The 22,500-nt window shown below is 35.6% G+C and overlaps 1 protein-coding gene across 1 annotated transcript in view; it reads right to left on the bottom strand.

The window, feature by feature from the left end:
- LOC106881154 (transmembrane protease serine 12) overlaps positions 1–22,500 on the bottom strand; it is a 47,568-nt gene that overhangs the window by 23,844 nt on the left and 1,224 nt on the right. The window contains exons 2-3 of the mRNA XM_052975500.2: positions 11,780–11,939; positions 10,382–10,500 (exon numbers count right to left, since the gene is read on the bottom strand). Of these exons, the coding sequence (XP_052831460.2) occupies positions 10,382–10,500; positions 11,780–11,939 (279 nt within the window). The remainder of the gene's footprint in view (positions 1–10,381; positions 10,501–11,779; positions 11,940–22,500) is intronic.

The following is a 22,500-nucleotide window of genomic DNA, read 5'->3' as shown; positions in this document are numbered from 1 at the left end:
TTGAAAAGGTGAAAACAAGCAATGTTAATTCTCTAAATGAAGTATTAACAGTAACTGCACGATAAAGTGTAGTATATTGCCACTTAAGTGTGGCTGACCCCTAGGGGTGGATGTTACTGTTGCTTTTAGCCCCAGGAGGACATCTCCTCCAGCTGGCTTATCGACACACGACTGTGTCCTGTTTGCCAAGGGAGTTATCCCTCTCACCACGGCCAGCAGCACGAACGTATCCGGATTTCAGGGTTATTTCCCTTCGTCGGCGTTCGACAGCCGATGACCTTGGTGAGAGAGAAAAACCTGGCAAATCTTATATCTTCTTTCCCAGTGGCATTCTTCACTGATATTGAAAAGGTGAAAACAAGCAATGTTAATTCTCTAAATGAAGTATTAACAGTAACTGCACGATAAAGTGTAGTATATTGCCACTTAAGTGTGGCAATATATATATATATATATATATAGGGGAGGTAACTCCTCTGTTGTTGCAACATCCTCTGGAAAATTATATATATATATATATATATATATATATATATATACATAACGCCAATCTCAAAACACTGAACCTTAAGGAGATAACAGGAGAACTAAGATATGTGTCACATTGATGTACTTGAGAAGACCCACCTACCACAACAGAATTGAGATTCTAAAACCAAGGTGCCACATAAAAAGCATTGGTGTGGGTGCCATGTAAAAAGCACCCAGTACACTCTGTGGAGTGGTTGGCATTAGAAAGGGCATCCACCTGTACAAGAACAAACCAAAACTGATTGTGGAACCTGGTGTGGCCCCCTTGCTTTGCCAGTTCCTGTCAAACATTCCCACCCATGCCAAACTGGAAAGCATGTTGAATGATGATGATGATGATGATACACACACACACACACACACACAAAATAAGAATTGAAGATTGTGGTTTATGATATAACTTTTATTTATGGTTGATAGTTGTTTCAGCACTTGCATGTTGATTATTTTCACATTATATGTCTCTAGACATGATAATCTAGTCGTGTATACTACGTAATTTATATTACATGGAAATCCATGCAGTTGTTTCATCAAAACCATTTATAAACAGGAGATAACCTTCATTGTCTCCCCTTATTCACCAACCACATTTCAGGCTGTATTTGATATAATTTATCTTGGTGGTAGCCCCAGAAATGTTACCTTATACCTTGTACAATTAACGAATCTTCATTACTCTACTGAATCTCCATTTATGTACAGCAAATCATAAAAGGCAGCAATATGACGTAATGGCTGTTTGCCCGAACAAGCATAATTGTTGGTATCCCATTGGTTAAAATTACTGCCCATATATGAATTCCAAACTTTTGTCAAAGAAATCTTTCACGAAATATGGTTCTTAGAATTCGGATATGAGCAGTTATAAAAACCCTGATTTTAGGGAAATTACTCAGTGATCACAGGATGTTACTAAAGTTCACGACACTCACTCATTGAAATATTGGCTATTTTTTATGCCATGTCTATGATAAAAATCCAACAAGACTTATTTAAATTGTTGTGAACTCTAGCAGTTAGTATGAAGGATTAGCTAGTGTGAATTTTAAGCCATAATTCTCTATGACAAAATGATTTTACTTTCCAATTGTACTATAAATGCTAAATGTACATAAATAAAATAATGTAGTAATTATTTTCTCTTTCTTCACGTTTTTTAACTTGTTAATGAAATTTATTTCTGCAATTATGAAACTCTGTATTTTTTCATAGCGGTTAAAAGAACACGAATTTATTTATCTTCAACATACATGCATGCATAAAATGTCGGTTAGCGTTTCAGAGTATATATTTCTCGCTATGGCATTTATGTAGCTGGAGTCAGGATTTATGTATAAATGATAACACTTATAAGTTATAAGTGACATGTTTATCAATATATATTCCTACTTCAAAAAATATATTTATTATCTAATTCCCAATAGGAAACATATAAAAGTAGTGTTACACAAACAGTAACCACACCAACTATAAAAAGTAGTGACCTCCCAACGTGATCTCGTAGATAAACCACCACATCATAAAAGTATAGACACTTGTGAAAAATATATAAAATTTTCAATAGAAAATAGATGACAGTTTCATTACACAAAATTTTATTAACAGAAATATTTGATATTAAAAGTTGAAGAATGTGAAGAAAGAGAAAATAACTACTACATTATTTTATTTATGTACATTTAGCATTTTTAGTACAATTGGAAAGTAAAGTCAATTTGTCATAGAGAGTTATGACTTAAAATTCACACTAGCTAATCTTTCATACTAACTACTAGAGTTCACAACAATCAAAATAAGTCTTGTTGGATTTTTATCATAGACATGGCATAAAAAATAGCCAACATCTCAAGAAATGAGTGTCGTGGAGTTTAGTAACATTCAACGATCACTATAGTGAATGTCGTGGAGTAACATCCTACGATCACTGAGTAATTTCCCCAAAATCAGGATTTTTATAACTGCTCATATCCAAATTCTAAGAACTGTATTTCATGAAAGATTTCTTTGATGAAAGTTTAGAATTTGTATATAGGCAATAATTTTACCCAATGGGATACCAACAATTATGCTTGTTCGGACAAACGACCATTACATCATATTGCTGCCTTTTCTGACTTGCTACACATGCAAGACATTTTGACCAAGATAGTGAATAGAAGACAAAGTGATGATAGCAGGTAAAGGGAGAGAGAGCATGATGGGAGAAACACAGCTTTTCTTGATAACAGGTTCTAGTTGCTGACAGGAAGGGTACACAGAAAATTTGTCTCAAAGAATTTCATCTGATCTATGCAGACAAGGAAAAGTGGACATTAAAACAATGATTATGATGGCGATGATGATGACAATGATAATGATACACATGTGTGTGTATATTGTGACAAAGCCCTCTACATATATGAGGGTGTGCTGAAAAGTTCCTGGTTTGGGGTAAATGAAAATACTGGAGGATCAGATTCACACACTTATCGGAACAGTTGTTCAGTTTTTCTGGGCCCCATAAAAGAGCTCAGAAGGTTGGGCCTCCAACCAGGCCTTTTGTGACACCCTTAAAGCCAGGAACTTTTCAGTACACCCTCACCTCCTTGTACACCTACACATACATTCTCACAGCCACATAATAAACACACATATATCAATACATACACATACACACAACATACAACATACACACTCAGAACACACACACACACACACACACACACATACGAGGGGATGCTGAAAATTTCCTGGCTTTTGGTAAAAGAAAATACTGGAGGATTAGTTAATTATGATTTTATTCAAGATATTCCCCTCAGAGATTCACACACTTATTGCAGTGGTCCTTCAGTTTTTTTAAGCCCTGTAAAAGAACTTGGAGGATTGGGCCTCCAACCAGGCCTTTCACAACGCCCTTAAAGCCAAGAAATTTACAGCACCCCCTCACATATATCTAACATTAAGCTGTCTACTAAACATATAAATGATATGACAATTGTCATGTCAAGTGACTCCACATCCTTCCATATACTTCATGTCGCACCTTGCTACTATATTTACTAGATGATGTAAGCTACTTTAGTTATCATGTTACCTATCTAACTCAGTATCATGGCAGACAAGGTGTGTTGTGTTGTCAACAGATTTCTGAAATCAATGTTAATAATAAAATAAACACACCCTTTTAAAACCTAGCCAGGCTCATGGGCCCGGTTTCTCGGTTTCAATGGTGTATGTGTTCCCCAGCTGGACGGGACGCCAGTCCACCGCAGCGTTACTTATGTTTGCCAGCTGAGTGGACTGGAGCAAGTGAAATGAAGTGTTTTGCTCAAGAACACAACACGTCGGCCAGTCCAGGAATCGAAACCACAATCTTATGATCATGAGTCCATGAGTCACATGCTCTAACCACTAAGCCATGCACCCTCACTATATATAAGTGTATATATACATACATACATATATATATATATATATATATATATATAAACATATACTATATATATATGTGTGTGTGTATATATATATATATATATATATATATATATATATATATAAACATACATACATATATGTATATATATAGATAGTATATATTATATATACACACACACGCATATATATATATATACATATATATATGTATATATATATCTACATATATGTATATATATATATATATATATATATATATATATATATATATATATATATATATATATATATATACACACATATATATATACATATACACACACATATACATAGTCATATATATATATATGTGTGTGCGCATGTGTGTGTGTGTATCATTTAATAAGAGCTACTGATAGTTTCATGCTACTGATAGTTTCATGCTGTAGAGACACAATCTTGCAGATTTAGGTAACATGCCAAGTTTCTCCAAGCAATCTTTCAGGCCCAGTGCATAGCATTAAACATATTTGAAAACAAGAAAGCTGATATATGAGAAAACATGAAATAAAAGGGCAAGAAAAATGCAAAGAAGGCTGATGCAAAAAATGAAAAGAGAAGAAAGAAAAGAAAACTAAGAAAGCTAAGATCTTCATTCCCTTTACTCTCTTTTACTCTTTTACTTGTTTCAGTCATTTGACTGTGGCCATGCTGGAGCACCGCTTTAGTTGAGCAAATCGACCCCAGGACTTATTCTTTTGTAAGCCTAGTACTTATTCTATCGGTCTCTTTTTGCCGAACCGTTAAGTGATGGGGACGTAAACACACCAGCATCGGTTGTCAAGCAATGTTGGAGGGGACAAACACAAACACACAAACATACACACACATACATATATATATACATACATATATACGACAGACTTCTTTCAGTTTCCATCTACCAAATCCACTCACAAGGCTTTGGTCGGCCCGAGGCTATAGTAGAAGTCACTTGCCCAAGGTGCCATGCAGTGGGACTGAACCCAGAACCATGTGGTTGGTAAGCAAGCTACTTACCACACAGCCACTCCATCTAGCAAGTGTAGAATAATATAATGGAGAGGAAGTCAATGTCTGTGACATAGCTACTCAAACCAGAGAGTATGATGCTCTCCAGTCTGACAAAAGAAACTCATCCATGTGCTTGCATTTGCTAGAATGTTCTGATCTGGAATTAACTAGTATGGGGAATTCTTGAATCTAAAAACACACAAACACTCACACACACACACACAGAGGAGCAGATATAGATATAAATTGATAGAAACATACATAGACAGATAGCTAGGCAGATAAACAAACAGAATGACATAGATACACCTACATACGTCCATACATGTAGGTGTGTACAAATATCTATACAGCATAGTGTTACAGCTCATAGACTTATCATCTACCAACATCAAAATCACATTACAATGATAAGCACTAACCTTAAAAAATCAAATACAACCCATCCTTCATTGTTAACATAGTTTAGTCTTTCACAAAGTTAGGTCTCTTAATTGTACTGTTCATTGTTCTGTAAGTTATAAACACCTACACCTACACATTTATATTTACACACTCGTAACTTCTGGTATGTATGCACACACAGACAAAGAATGAATTGTGCGCGCGCGTGTGTGTGTGTGTGTGTAAGCATACGTGTATGTGCATTTAGGTATGGCTGTGTGGTAAGTAGCTTGCTTACCAACCACATGGTTCTGGTTTCAGTCCCACTGCATGACACCTCGGGCAAGTGTCTTTCACTATAGCCTTGGGCCAACCAAAGCCTTGTGAGTGGATTTGGTTGATGGAAACTGAAAGAAACCCGTTGTATACATATATATATATAAATGTGTGTGTGTGTGTGTGTGTGTGTTTGTGTTTGTTTCCCCACTATCGCTTGAGGACTGATGTTGGTGTGTTTATGTCTCCGTAACTTAGCAGTTCGGCAAAAGAGACTGATAGGATAAGTACTAGAATAAGTCCTGAGTACTCGAATAAGTCCTGAGATCAATTTGCTCGACTAAAGGCGATGCTCCAGCATGGCTGCAGTCAAATGACTGAAACAAATAAAAGAATATATATATATATATATATATATATATATATACATATATATATTAAGAAGAAGGAGGCAGACAGAATTTTGGATAGTTATTTATTTAGTGCTTTTATCTCATTCCAGAGAATCATAAGAAATGATATCTTTACAGAAAATGTATGCCTTTTATATGGATGTTAGTTGAAAAATCTAGAGTTGAATGGGGAAGACAATGTTCTTTTGTTATTTTGAATTTATGTGTATGTGTATATATGTGTGCATGTACATATGCATGTGTATGTATGTGTGTGTATAAGTATATATGTGTGGTGATGTTTTGATGGTTTGGTTAGAGGAAGAAAAAGAATTCTTTCTTTCCTTTTTCCTTTTTTATCTCTCTAACCAATCCTCCAAAAATTCACCCTACACACTACTTACATATACATACATGCACACACATACATACACACACACATGTATACATGCACATATAGATTCGAAAGTGGAGGCGCGTGGCTTAGTGGTTAGGGTATCGGCACTATGATTGTAAGATTGTGGTTTCGATTCCTGGACCAGGCAACGAGAGAGAGAGAGATGCAGACAGACAGACAGACAGACACGCACACTCATTTTCTTCTCATTTTTTTTCATGTCTTCCCATAGAACAGCTTCCTGGTTTTCAAACAGGTCTAACAATATGCACCAAGCCTGAAAGATTGCTTGGAGACACATGGCAGGTTATATAAATTAGCCAAATTATTGTGTCTCTATGGCACGTAAGTATTACAAGCTCTTTTTATATTCTGTGTATATTAACATACATTTATCTCTTGCTAGTTGGAGTCATTCTTTTTCTTTCGTTGATCCTACCTATAATGGAACTGTAAATTATATATATATATATATACATAAATTTCTTTACACACACATATACACGTGCACACACACACACACACACACACACACACACACACATATATAAACACACACATAGACATACATAAACAGAGATCTAGGTGGGTACATAAGTAGGTATGTAGGTTAGTTAGTTGGTTGGTAGGTAGATGAATGCCAACTCACACACACTGATATATTTATATTTAATATCACGATTTATGAGAAATAATTTCATTGGCTGCAGGTAACCAACAGGTCAACCCCTAGATAACTGCATTTCTAGTGGCTGGAGAGTGACAAAGAAGTGGCACTGGATTTTTTCACACACACACACACACACACACACACACACACACACACACACATATATATAAAATTTAAATAATAACGGTGATAAATTGGATATTGATTTAATTAACACCAATTTAAAACCAGTGGCCTAGCATAAAGAAAATTCTGAAAATTCAGAAAAATTATACTACATACATATGAGAAGAGATGACCACTAAGTGGACATCCATTATGCTAGAAGATTGACCATCTACGGTCAAATCACAAAAGAAAAGAATGTTCTCTAGGGAAATTCAGTGCACTGTAGAGCATGACCAGGCAAGACAAATGAAAATATACAAAAATAAAGAATTAATCGGAGACCAAGTTTTGCACATTAATGGATTAATGTAATTTTTACTTACATAACCCATCTGAGGCTCATCAGTACGACCATTCCAATTCAAAATAATTCGTAGAACAATACACGAGTTGTCCACATAAAATTAGACATGTGTACAGTTCTACCAATTACATTGGGGTTGTTTTTCAAAAGTCCCAGCTCTGGCGTGCTAAATACCGGAAACAAATCTGCAGAAGATAATTCACTGCAGTAATCATTGCCAGTTAAAGAACATAGTTATTAAAATTTTTCTGAATTTTCAGAATTTTTCTTTATGCTAGGCTACTGGTTTTAAATTGGTGTTAATTAAATTAATATCCAATTTATCACTCTTATTATTTAAATTTTAATAACTATGTTCTCTAACTTTCAAAGTATTTTCCCATTATCCATGGTTCGGCTGTATTAAATTACAGACAATCATGCATGCGAGCAAGCACACAAGCAGGCAGTCACAAACGTATCCAAATAAAACATGTATCACGGGAACCTGTGGTCTGATTTACAGCAAGCTTGTTTTATTCTGTTTGCATTTACATTTCAATGGTGTCTTACTTTCAAAATATTTTCTCATTATCTGCCAGTTTGGCTGTATTGAATTACAGACAAGCATGCATGCAAGCCAGCTCTCAAACAAAACTATCCTAGGTGTTCACAGAAAAGAGAAATAACTTCAGGTTTCACTGCTTAAATTTATGGAAACAAACCCCCCCAAAAATGCATATCTTGGGAATCCATGGTTCGATTTATGCAAACTTCTTTTATTCTATTTGCATTCACATTTCAGAGGTACCATACATTCAGAGTATTTTCTAATTATGCACCGGTTTGGCTGATTAAATTACAGACAAGCACACCAGAGATTTAACATTGCTTGTTTTCTCTTTTTATATAAATATATATATATATATATATATATATATATATATATATATATATATAGGAGTGGTTCTGGGTTCATTCCCACTGTGTGGCACCTTGGGCAAGTGTCTTCTACTATAGCCTTGGGCTGACCAGAGCCTTGTGAGTGGATTTGGTAGATGGAAACTGAAAGAAGCCTGCCGTATATATATGTGTATATGTGTGTGTGTGTGTGTGTGTGTGTGTGTGTGTGTGTGTGTGTGTGTATGTATGTGTATGTTTGTGTGTCTGTGTTTGTCCCCTCAACAACGCTTGACAACCGATGTTTGAGTGTTTATGTCCCCGTAACTTAGCAGTTCGGCAAAAGAAACCGATAGAATAAGTACTAGGCTTACAAAGAATAAGTCTGGGGTCGATGTACTTGACTAAAGGCAGTACTCCAGCATGGCTACAGTCAAATGACTGAAACAAGTAAAAGAGTAAAAGCATATACATATATATATATATATATATATATATATATATATATATATATATATATATGGTTATCATGACAATCTCATTGATGCTTCCTGATCATTAGTGATGTTTCTGGGGTCTCAGAGGATTTCAGGTCTAAGCTGGGATTGGTCAAGTTCCAGTTTGCATTCCAATACCAACCAACTACTTGTCTACCCTCTTTATACAAAGCCACCTGACAGCATAGAGTCTATCTATCTGTCTATCTATCTATCTATCTATCTATCTATCTATCTATCTATCTATCTATCTGTTTGTCTGTCTGTCTGTCTGTCTGTCTGTCTATCTAGTTGTCTATCTTTATATATGTATGGTTATATATCTGTGCATGTTTATATCATCTTCATCATATTCATTGTTTAACGTCTGCCTTCCATGCTGGAATGGGTTGGATGATATGACTGAGGACTGGCAAACCAGATGGCTGCACCAGGCTCCAATCTGATCTGGCAGAGTTTCTACAGCTGGATGCCCTTCCTAACGCCAACCACTCCAAAAGTGTAGTAGGCGCTTTTACGTGCCACCAGCACGAGGGCCAGCCAGGTGGTACTGGCAGCTGCCACGCCCAAAATGGTGTTTTTTATGTGCCACTGCATAGGAGCCAGTCCAGTGGAACTGGCAATGACTTCACTCAAATGTTTTTTCACGTGCTACCGGCACAAGTGCCAGTAAGGCAACGCTGGTAATGATCATGCTCAAATGGTGTTATTTACGTGCCACTGGCACGGAAGCCAGACAGCTGTTCTGGTAATGATCACGCTCAGATGGTGCTCTTAGCGCTCCACAGGCACAGGTGCCAGTCATCGAATTTGGTTCAATCACGATTTTGATTTCACTTGCCCCAACAGGTCTTCACAAGCAGAGTTTAGTGTCCAATGAAGGAGACGTTGGCATGGGTGCCAGTCGTCGAATTTGGTTCGATTTCGATTTCACTTGCCTCAACAGGTCTTCGTAAGCAGAGTTTAGTGTCCAATGAAGGAAAGGTACGCATAAGTGGGCTGGTTACACCCCTGGCAGAGGCCTCGGATTATGGTGTATATATATATATATATATATATATATATATATATATACATATATATATCATTAAAAGTCAGGGTACAATATGCACCTGTTTGCTAGAAAGAAGAGTTAAACTTCCCAAAGCCACACATCTCTTACTATATGATAACTTATTTGAATTTTGAATTTATACTTTCTTGGTATTGTTTTTTTTTATAAGTCATGGGGCCTTCAACTGAACAGACACGCACAGAGTGGTAAATATATTTAAAAAATAGCTTATGTAGTAAGCCTAGCTGATGATCTTTAAGTGCTGGCTACTGGTAAAATTTTTTTGAAAAAAATTTTACCTATATTAAAAGTGTATATATATATATATATAAATTTTATACCTTAGATGTCAACAATGTTTCAATAGTTTTGATACTTACACTTCTTGGAACTAATGTAAAAACCAGGATGGATGTGCCATTTCTTAGTCCTTATACTGACTCCAAATTCTTTGCTTGCTCCATTGCCAAGAGTAACTCTAACAGACTCACCATTATCACTGGAAGAAAAAATTAAAAACAGGGATATGGTTAGAACATGACAAATCTAAGAACAGAGAAAATTGTCATCATAATCTGTGTCACCAATGTCATCATCATCATCATCAGCAGCAGCAGCAGCAGCAACAGCAGCATTTTTGCATCTATTTTCCATGTTGGCATGTGTCGGACAGTTTGACAAGGTCCAACAAGCCTCAGGGTTCCATTAAGCTCTGTGAGCCTTGGAATGGCCTTTCCAGCTGGATAGCCTTCCTAATAGTTGTAATGTTGGCAGATGGAATGTGCAAAAAGTCAAAGACATGCAACTGGCAGAGAATGTATATGAACGTTCCTGTAAATCCAGACACCATAATTAGGGTGGAGAGATTGGCCACTACTGATTGCATATCTTTGACTTTTTGCACACTCCATTTGCCAACATTACAACTATTATATAATTCCAAGCCCCCTAGAAACAGCTGTCGAACATGAAATACTATGGCCTCTCCCCTTAGTTTTCTGTATATTTTTGTATTCTTAGTGAATTTGTCCTGTAAATATGTAAATATTTACTTGTTTATACATGAGAGTTCATCTGAATGTTTTCAGTTTTTGTGCCTCTCTCTATATATATGTATATCCCTATATATATTTACATGCATATTTGTATGTGTATTACTAAGTTACAGGGACATAAACACACCAACATGGTTGTCAGATGATGGTGCAAGACAAACACAGGCACAAAGACACATACATACACACACACACATACACACACGCATATATATATACATATACAACAGGCTTCTTTCAGTTTCCATCAACCAAATCTGCTCACAAGACTTTGGTCATCTTGGGGTTAAAGTAGAAGACACTTGCCCAAGGTATAATGCAGTGGGACTGAACCTAGAACTATGTGGTTGGGAATCAAGTTTCTTACTACACAATCATGCCAACACCTATTCCACAATTTCTTGCTGAACAAACTACACAGATAACTTGTTTACATTAATCTTTCTACCTTCATCAAATCAGCATTACCTATACAGGGACACAGTGTGCCACACATGAGATGTCAAAGTTATCACAGGGCAATGTGAGATGAAGTTTTCAGCATAAAAACACAATGCACTGCCTAGTCTGGGAATCGAAACCACGATCTCACTATCATGAATGCAACACCTTAAATGCTAGGCCACACACCCTCACAAGGTTAAACTGTTACTAAATAACAACAATAACAACAACAACAATAGCAACAACAATATCAACAACAATAACAACATCTCAACTTACAGACAATGAGCTGCTGTTATGACATGGGTCAGATTGATTAAAGTTCCAATACAGTTTTCAATTCCATTCGCCTTTTCAACTTCCAATGTTGCTACATAGGGAGCGCCACAGTGAAGGTCTGAACCATCAACTATCCTTTGAAGCCAACTGTGGAAACGAGCTGAAACAAGAGATTTCATATTCTGTTATTATTAATGATGTGGGGGGGACACCATATTTTGTTATACTACTACAATATACTACAAAGTATATTAAACGTTTTTATAAGTCAATTCTATGTTCTGTTGAGTTATCAGTGCTATTACATCACATGTTAAGGTTATCTCTACAGGTTTTCTATAGAAATTATAGCCAGTGTAGTCATTTTGTTACAATGTTTCATATCCAAGACGCCTGATGTAAACAACAACAATGAAATCAAAGATAGAAAAATGGTTAATGGGTGTATATGCCATACTTCAGGAGTTCTTGCTCCTTCATTAACTCATCGAACACATTAACCATCCACAAACTCATTACTTAAATAACCACTAAATATAACAGTGCAATATTATTGGATATTCTCTCTTTTCTCTTTTACTTGTTTCAGTGGCGGCGGTGGCAGTGGTGGTGGTGGTGGTGGTGGTGTGTTGGTGATGGTGGTGGTGGTGGTGTGTTGGTGATGGTAGTGGTGGTGGTGGTGGTGTGTTGGTGATGGTGGTGGTGGTGGTGATGGTGTGTTGGTGATGGTGATGGTGGTGGCAGTGGTGGTGGCAGTAGCAGCAGTGACAGCGGTGGGAGTGGTGGTGGTGGTGGTGGTGGTGTGTTGGTGATGGTGGTGGTGGTGTGTTGGTGATGGTGGTGGTGGTGTTGTCAAACGGTAGGTTTCACAAGCAGGGCCAACAATGATGGGTCTGAATTTGAGATCAGTAGGGGGGGGAGGAACATTAATGCATCGGCTTGGAGAAACTTTGCAAGCTTTACAGATATGTAGATTTTTGTGTATTTTAGGTAATCCGTAGAATAGACTACAGATTAGAAGCGATCACCTTCTGGCTAGAAAAATACCTGTAGAGGAGATACATGGTTGTCCAGCCAAAGGGAAGAGCAAAAGAAAGAAAGAGAGAATAAAAGACAGTAAGAGCACAAGAGAGAAGAGGAGTGAGATGGTGAAGAAGTGGCCTGGCATACCTACAAGGAAAGGGGATCAGAATATAAATGGGATGATAAAGGATGTAAGAGATAGATGGTGGCAAATGCCAGGGCATACCCTCAAGGTATGGGAGTCATAATATAAATGGTAGGGTATTGCCAAATCACTTTCAAATTCCACCCTACCAACTTTGATAAAAATAGATTATACACTGGAGAATGTGGCTTCTGAATTCACTGCACATAGGAATAAGACAGGATGGTCACAACTAGAATACTTTTGTGTAACACTGTGTAACAAAGATTTTACTTTTTATTCTTTGGTCAGAAGGTGTTATTTTTTATTTGCTTCTATCTAGAAATTAAGGAAAGGACTACTATTCCCTTCAAACTTTGCTTTTGTGACCTAGACATCAATGATTTGAAACTGAACTACTTTCCATTACATTTCAGACAAATTCAGTGCAGAGCTGCTGAACCAGAAATATTGTTATTCTGTTCAATACCACAGATTTGCTTATCAGTTGCTTCACCATAACCACTTGAACTTGTCCCTTGGTGGCTGACAATATGTGCATCTTTGATCATGAACAGGAGTAGTGGGAGAGCATCATAGCTATGTGCTGTGAGGGATTCTTTTGGGGTTTGAATAAATGTAACAAAAGCAAAGTTTGAAGGAAATATTAGGCATTTTTCATACTTTCTAGGGATAAGCAAATAGGAAATAACTGTTACTGCCCAAGGACAAAAATCGTGTTGCACAGTGTTTATAGGTCTGCTCAGTTCAGGGGCTGATCTGCAGCTAAACAAAAGAACCAGTAACAACAACAGCAACAACAACTTCATAAACTAAAAGATGTTAGTTAGAGTAAACAACATTTGTATTTATTTTTAAATTAAGTGGAATCTATCTCTAATTAGTGAAATTAAAGAAACACAAACTCAAACAACTTTGACAAATATATTTTCATATTTGCCAAAGTCAAATATGTTTTCAAATAAATTCAGAAGACGTAAAAAGTATTTAAAGTGTCCTTTAAGTGTCATAAAAGTGTTTCACAAGTGTTGTATGACTGTTACATAAATCATTTGGGCTGCAGCCACTTGGTTTAAAGTTACAAAGCATGTATTTTTTAAAATTCAGTCTGAGATTAGTCAGTAGTAAATATCATCGTTATCGTCATCGCTGTCATCATCAGCATTGTCGTCATCTTCATCATCACCTGTTGTCATCGTCATCATTATCATCATCATCGTCATCGTCGTCGTCATCGTCGTCATCATCTTCATCACTGTTGTTGTCATCATTTTCATTGTCGTCGAGGTCATGACCGTCATCACTATTGTTGTTGTCATCATCGTCGTTGTCATCATCATCATTGTCATCGTCATCATCATCCTCATCATCATTATCATCATCATCATCATCATCACTGTTATGTGATCATCATCATCTTCATCATCATCACAATCATCATCATCATCACAATCATTATCGTCATCATCATCATCAACTTTATCATCATCATTATCATCATCAGAATCATCATTGTCATCATCATCGTCATCTTCATCATCATCAGCAGCTAGAGCATTGTTTCAATATCCACTTTTCCATGCTTGCATGAATCAAACATAATTTATTGAGCAAAATCTTCTACAACCAGATACTCTTCCTGTCACCAATCCTCACCACTTTCCAAATGATGTAATAATCCTTTTAGTTTATCAAATAACAAACAACCCAGGCATAGTTACAAATCGTTATATAAATTTAATATCAGTGGGTTTCATGAAAAATTTTTGCTTTGCTAATATGAAACACTATCTTTATTCTTTTAACTTTTATTCATTGCAGTCATTGGGCTGTGGCCAAGCTGGGGCACCACCTCGGAAGGTTTTAATCAAACAAATTGAACCCAGTACTTATTCTTTGAGCCTGACACTAATTCTTTTGGTCTCTCTTGTTACATGGATGTAAACAAATAAGCAGTGGCTGTCAAGCAGTGGCGGTGGGGAACAAGCACACATACACACACACACACACACATACATACACACATACATATACATACATATATATATATATATATATATATATATATATATATATATATATATATATATATATATATATATATATATATATATATATATATGTACATATATATATACATATATATACATACATATATATATATATATATATATATATATATATAAAAGTATATGAATATATATATATATATAAATATATATATATATGTATATTTATATTACATATATATGTGTGTATATATATATATATATATATATATATATATATATATATATATATATATATATATATATATATATATATATATATATAGGTTTAAATCTCTGAGTGAGAGATATGCAGTAACAATACCGAATAGTAGTAAAGTTTATTTGCCAACCGAATCTGACAGTCCTTAACAAGGATGATGCTACTGTTGTTTAGCCCCAGGAAAAATCTTTTCCAGCTGGCTATTGACACACAATTTGTGTCCATATAGTGTAAGCAAGGGAGGATATTGCTCCCATCTCTAGCCCTATATGATACTTACAGACCTTGGTATCTGGGGGTTTTTTTGGGAGTGGTTTTCAGAAACTTAGGTCTGTGAGTATCATGCAGAGCTAGAAATGGGAGCAATGAGCTTCCTTGCTTACACTATATGGACACAAACTGTGTGTCAATAGCCAGCTGGAAAAGATTTTTCCTGGGGCTAAACAGTAGTAATATCATCCTTGTATAGGACTGTCACATTCTGTTGGCAAATAAACTTTACTATATCTATATATCTACCTATATATATATATATATATATATATATATATATATATATATATATATATATATACGTATGTACATGTATGCATATATGCATGTGCGTGTATATATATATATATAATGTTGTGGTGGTATTTTATTATGTCTCTTTACTTTCTGACATCAAATTCCTCTGGAGTCAACTTTGTCTTTTATCCTTTGTGGGTGGTGGCCAGGGGTGGAGTAGAGTCCTAGATAAAATACCAATCAAGTACTTGGGTGGGTGAGATAAAGTAAATGGATTATAGTCTACAAGTACATGTGCAAATATAACCATGCAGTAGTGTGCTCATGACACATGCTAATGCATATTAACAGCATGATCATCATCCTCATTTTCAACATTGGTGGCACCAGTGTCATATGCATATATATATATATATATATATATATATATATATATATACATACAGGGGTTGGAGAAAATAATGGAAACACCTAGCATCATAGCATCATAATTTTGAAATATTTATGAAACCGTCAAAAGCTTGTTTATTTTTAAGTTTTTTGATTTATTATTAGTGTTGCATAATAATGTTTTGATAAAATTGCTGTTTCTTTTCAGATATCATCAGAAAAAGGTAATTAAAATTCATTAAAATGACAGACCTATCGGACTTTCAAAGAGGTCAAATTGTTGGTGCTCATATGGCAGGCACTAACATAACGAAAACAGCTGAAATGTTTGGTGTATCAAGAAGTACTGTCTCGAAAGTATTGACAGCCTTTGAGAAAGAGGGAAAAACCTCCTCCTCGAAACAAAACTCCAGAAGAAAACCAAAACTTTCAGATAGGGACCATCGAACTCTTACGTGAATTGTTAGAAAGGATCACAAAATTACAGCTCCCAAAATTACTGCAGTCCATAGCTTGTAGAATTCAAGCTATATATATATATATATATATATATATATATATATATAATTATGTGTATTTCTTCTATCTTATGAATAAAAATTCTTCTGATAGAATAAATGTGTATGTATGTATATATGAAAACACTTGAGTTATTGTTCTTTTATATATATATATATATATATATATATATATATATATATATATATATATATATATATACATATATATATATGTATATGTATATGTATTTGTATGTATGTATGTGCATGCGTGTGTTTACGTATGTATACATGTATGTATATGTATATGCGAATCTGTTTATTTGATTAGGTAATAGGCGTAGATGTATAGCTATGTGTATGTGTATGAGTCTATTTCTATTTATACATGTGTGTATATATAAATGGATACATATGTGTATATGGGGACATGCACACATGTGTATATTTGTATATGTGTGGGCACGTATGTGCTTATGTATAAATGTGGACGTATGAGTGTATATATATGTGTGTGTGTGTATATATATATATATATATATATATATATATAGATACAAGTGCACATATGTATGTATATGTATATACATATATATATATATGTGTGTGTGTATCAGTATGCATGTATGTGTGTGTTTGTGTATATGTATTTATGTATGCATGTACGTTCTCACACATTTATAGGTATGTGTTGTCCAACCCACTATCCGGCAGCGTCCAATTCTCTAACGGTTTTTTTCAAATGAATCAAGTCATAACTTTATCCATCTATTGTTTTCATAATCGGTCATAATGTCTTATGTTTAAGATGATTCCCATGCTTTCCCTGATGAGAAGGTTACAATTTTAATATCAAAGATCCCTATGGATCACACAGGTTGTAATCCTTTGAAACATATGTAGGAATAAAGTATGCAATTATAACATGCGTTTTCTCCATTCCTTAAATTCTTAAATATATATTTTTATATATACATATATATATATATATATATATATATATATATATATATATATATATATGAATTTAAGTTACAACATATGGATTTGATTAATCCAGTGTGTGTGTGTGTGTGTGTGTGTGTGTACAGTTTGGCAATGCTAACAGGAATATAGATCTTAAAAGATGAGCATATTCTTTTACTCTTTTACATGTTTCAGCCTAAAAGTTGTGGCCAAGCTAGGGCACTGCTAGTATCATCACCCTTACAATGGCCCTTTCTATGTAGCTGGGTTGTGATGAATGAGGGAGTTTGATTCTGCTGCCCTTGTTTGAGTTTTTTTTGTTGTGATGAAGATTCATCAGGAATCTTGGACAGCAGAAGGTCAAGGTGCTTCCTAAAAACATCTACCCTCCCATCCACCCCCACTCCATGTAGATGTCTCTAGTATTTTGGCAAGATATCAAATAATTGTAAACCTTTGAATCCCAAGCTATTGCAGTGCCTGCTAACTCTAGGCAAGGTGGGTAGGATCTTTGGAACAGTGCCTTGGAGTCCTGTTTGGGGAATGGTATAAATCTCAATGCCAAAGTTTGGTGCCAGCCCCTCTATGATCTTCCATATGTTTAGAAGATCATGTGTATGATTTTTCAAATGCATATCTCTCCTGTTTTCAATCCAAGGAGTAGAGTCATAATACATTTGGTGCCTCCAGTAACTCAAGTGTTTTACTGATGCAATCTTCTTAGTGTAACACCACTGAACTGTGTCAAGTTCCACAATTAAATTAACACTGTAGGGTGACCATAGTTGAGAACAGTAGTAGAGACAGCTGAGGACAAATGTCCTCTATAAGACCAGCAGAGTTTCCCGCTCCCTTGTTCTGAAAGTTTTGAGAATCCAGCTGGCCACTCACCGTATATTGCTACCATCTTGATGATATGCACATGGCACAATGCTCTTATCAGATGACACACTGTGTTCGACTCTGGGATTGCCACTCCTTTCAGTCCAAAATATTTTTATTGCAGTCTGTTAGCACAAGAAAGCTGATAGAGGAGAGTTTGGAGTGTTCCTGTATCAAATTGCATGTTGTTTTCTTCAGTCCATCTCTGGCATCTAGATCTTTCTATCAAAGATTAGCCTCAAGAGGGTTCCCAACTGCTGTACCACTTTTGTGTCATCTTAAAAGTTAGTAAGACTGGCTGCCTGTTTAACTGATTGCATGTCTTTACAAAAAATAGCAGCCCCAAGATAGTTCTCTTAGGCACTCCACTTACTGACAATGTGTCCTTGGAGAGGGCTCCATTGGCTGGTACAGCCTGGCTTCTGTCTATTAAGAAAATATGCGTGCATGCGAAAATATGCGCATATTGACGCATTTTAACCTTGTAGCTTTTTCACACTTTCTTCTGTATTTTGCTTTTAGCCCTGTGGTTTTTTTTTGCGTGTGTGTGTATGGGTGCGAGGGTGTTGAGTGCGCATGTGTGTGTGGGTGTGTATGCGGGTATGTATAGGTTTATGTATATATATACATAGTTTTTGGCGAGTATGTGGGTGAGCATGTGTGTTTCAAGCGAGGGTGGTTTAGTATATACATATAGGCGAATGTACGGATTGGTGCGCTTACGCGAACACTATAGACTTCTCTACTCCCTTACTTTTAACCTCTCCCCTTACTTAGCAGTCCATAGCTCTTTTGTCTTAATAATGGTCAACCACACAGTAATTTCCTTTTGTTTAACAGTCATTTTTCACAGGAATTTTCAATGGCCGGAAAACTGAAGAGATGGCGGTGTGGGTTCCCACCCCGGCATCCGAAACTCGGAGTTTTATCATGGCTACCGAATAAGTGTCACATATTTCTACAGATGAATTCCTCTATTTGCATAATATCGAGGTCTCCTTTCTTTTGTTGTCCTTTCTATCAATATATATATATATATATATATATATATATATATATATATATATATGATGATCTTCTTTCAGTTTCCATCTACCAAATCCATTCACAGGGCTGGAGACAGCCCAAGGCTATAGTAGATCACATTTGCCCAAGGTGCCACACAGTGGGACTGAACCTGGAACCATGTGGTTGTGAAGCAAGCATTTTACCACAGAACCGCACCTGCACCTAAAAACATTGTATATAAATCTACTTATTTTTATTTAATCAGCAGAAGTTACAAAGTGACTCAAGGGCCATAAGAGTTTTGTGCACTGGTACTTTTGATAAGTGCCAATGCAAAAATCTCTTGTCCCTTCAGTAACTTCTGCTGGTTAAATGAAGTGTGTGTGTGTGTGTGTGTGTGTGTGTGTGTGTGTGTGTGTGTGTGTGTGTGTGTGTGTATGTGTGTCCGTCATCATCATCATTTATTCTGATTTCGCTGCTGACATGGGTTAGATGGTCTGACAGGAACTGGCCAGCCAGAAGACTGCACCAGGCGTCACTTTCAGTTAAGGCATGGTTTCTACAGTTAGGTGCCCTTCCCAATGCCAACCACCCCACAGAGTGGACTAAGTGCTTTTTATGTGGCACCAATACTGGTGAGGACTGTTTCAGTTTGGTTTTTTTCATGGCTGGATGTCCTATACATACATACATACATATGATATATATATATATATAAAAGAATAAAAGAGTAAAAGAGTATATATATATATGTATATATATATATATATATATATATATATATATATATATATATATATATATATATATATACTCTTTTACTCTTTTATTCTTTTACTTGTTTCAGTCATTTGACTGCAGCCATGCTGGAGCACCGCCTTTTAGTCAAGCAAATCGACCCAAGGACTTATTCTTTGGAAGCCTAGTATTTATTCTATCAGTTTCTTTTGCCAAACTGCTAAGTTACGGGGACGTAAACACACCACCAGCATCGGTTGTCAAGCAATGCTGGGGGACAAACACAGACACACAAACATATACACACACATACATACATATATATATATATACATATATACGACGGGCTTTTTTTTCAGTTTCCGTCTACCAAATCCACTCACAAGGCTTTGGTCGGCCCATGGCTATAGTAGAAGACACTTGGCCAAGGTGCCACGCAGTGGGAATGAGCCCGCGACCATGTGGTTGGTAAGCAAGCTACTTACCACAATATATATATATATATATATATATATATATATATACACATAAAAACAATATATACATATATAATACATATATAATACACGCACTCAAAGCTTTGGTGTCCAGAAGATACCCCAAGATGCCATACAGCTGACTGAAACGGAAACCCTACAGCATCAAAGCAAACTTCCTAAACATACTTATATATACACATAGATACTATTACATTTCCCGCACTATGCACTCTATACAACAAAATACATACATGTCAAGTGATCTCTTAAACACAACATGGAGGTAACATAGAAGGGAAACAAAAGAAAAAACTGTGTTTGTCATTTCTTTTTCTTTTTGATGACTGACCTCAACTTGAGAGATGAAAAGATTTTTTTCAATATCTGTAGTAAAATATAAATAGGTTAATGCATAAATTTATGTACAATGTAAGCCTTAGAGTGAATTTGGTAGATGGAAAGCGTGAGGAAGCTCATTATGTGCGTGCACGTGTGTGTGCGTGTGGATGTGTGGATGTGCATGTATGTGTGTAAGAGTGTGTGTGTAAATAATCAAATTACAACAGGTGGATGTCAACTATAATATTTGTATACTTATGCACTTACACACACACACACACACATATATATATATATATATATAAATATATACAGGTATGCATGTCAGTGTATATATATATGCGTGTATGTGTGTGTATAGGTGTATATATATGTATGTGTGTGTGTATGTATGTGTGTGTGTGTGTGTGCATATATATACACATATTTATATGTATATATGTGTGTGTGTGTGTGTATGTATGTATACATACAGATTTATGTGTGTGGCTTTGTGTATGTGTTTGTCCCCACTGGACAACCAGTGTTGGTTTATTTGCATCCTATATTTTAGAGGTTCAGCAAAAGAGCCCGACAGAGTAACTACCAGGCTTGAAAAGTAAACTTCTCCAGCATGGCCACAATTGAATGATTGAAACAAGTAAAGAATAAAAGAAAAGATATGTAAATCATACATACATAAATGTAAACATATATACACATCTATATACATATAAATATACATATTATATATATATATACATATCGTCATGGCACTCCGTCGGTTACGACAACAAGTGTTCCACTTGATCTGATCAAAGGAACAGCCTGCTCGTGAAATTAGCATGCAAGTGGCTGAGCACTCCACAGACATGTGTACCCTAAACATAGTTCTCGGGGAGATTCAGCATGAAGCAGGAAGAAAGAGTGAGAGAAAGTAGTGGAGAAAGAATACAGCAGGGTTCGCCACTCCACCACCCCTGCCAGAGCTTCATGGAGCTTTAGGTGTTTTCACTCAATAAACACTCACAACACCCAGTGTGGGAATTGAAACCACAATCCTATGACCGCGACTCCGCTGCCCTAACCACTGGGCCATTGCACCTCCACTATATACATATATACATATATAAATATATGTATATAAACATATATATATATATATATATATATATATATATATATATATATATATATATATACATAGCAGTGCTCCAGCATGGCCACAGTCAAATGACAGAAACAAGTAAAAGAGAGTAAAAGAGTAAAAGAATATATATATATGTATATGTATATATGTGTGTGTGTATATGTATATATATATATATATATATATATATATATATACACACATATATATAGATAGATAGATAGATAGATAGATAGATAGATAGATAGATAGATAGATATAAAAATATCTATATCTATTTATATGTATGTGTATGTATATATATCAATATATATATATATATATAAGCTGAACATTAGAAG

This window comes from Octopus bimaculoides, chromosome 21 (assembly GCF_046866305.1).
Source record: "Octopus bimaculoides isolate indiv1 chromosome 21, ASM4686630v1, whole genome shotgun sequence".
Lineage (NCBI taxonomy): Eukaryota > Metazoa > Mollusca > Cephalopoda > Octopoda > Octopodidae > Octopus > Octopus bimaculoides.
This window is presented reverse-complemented; position numbering and strand designations above follow the sequence as displayed.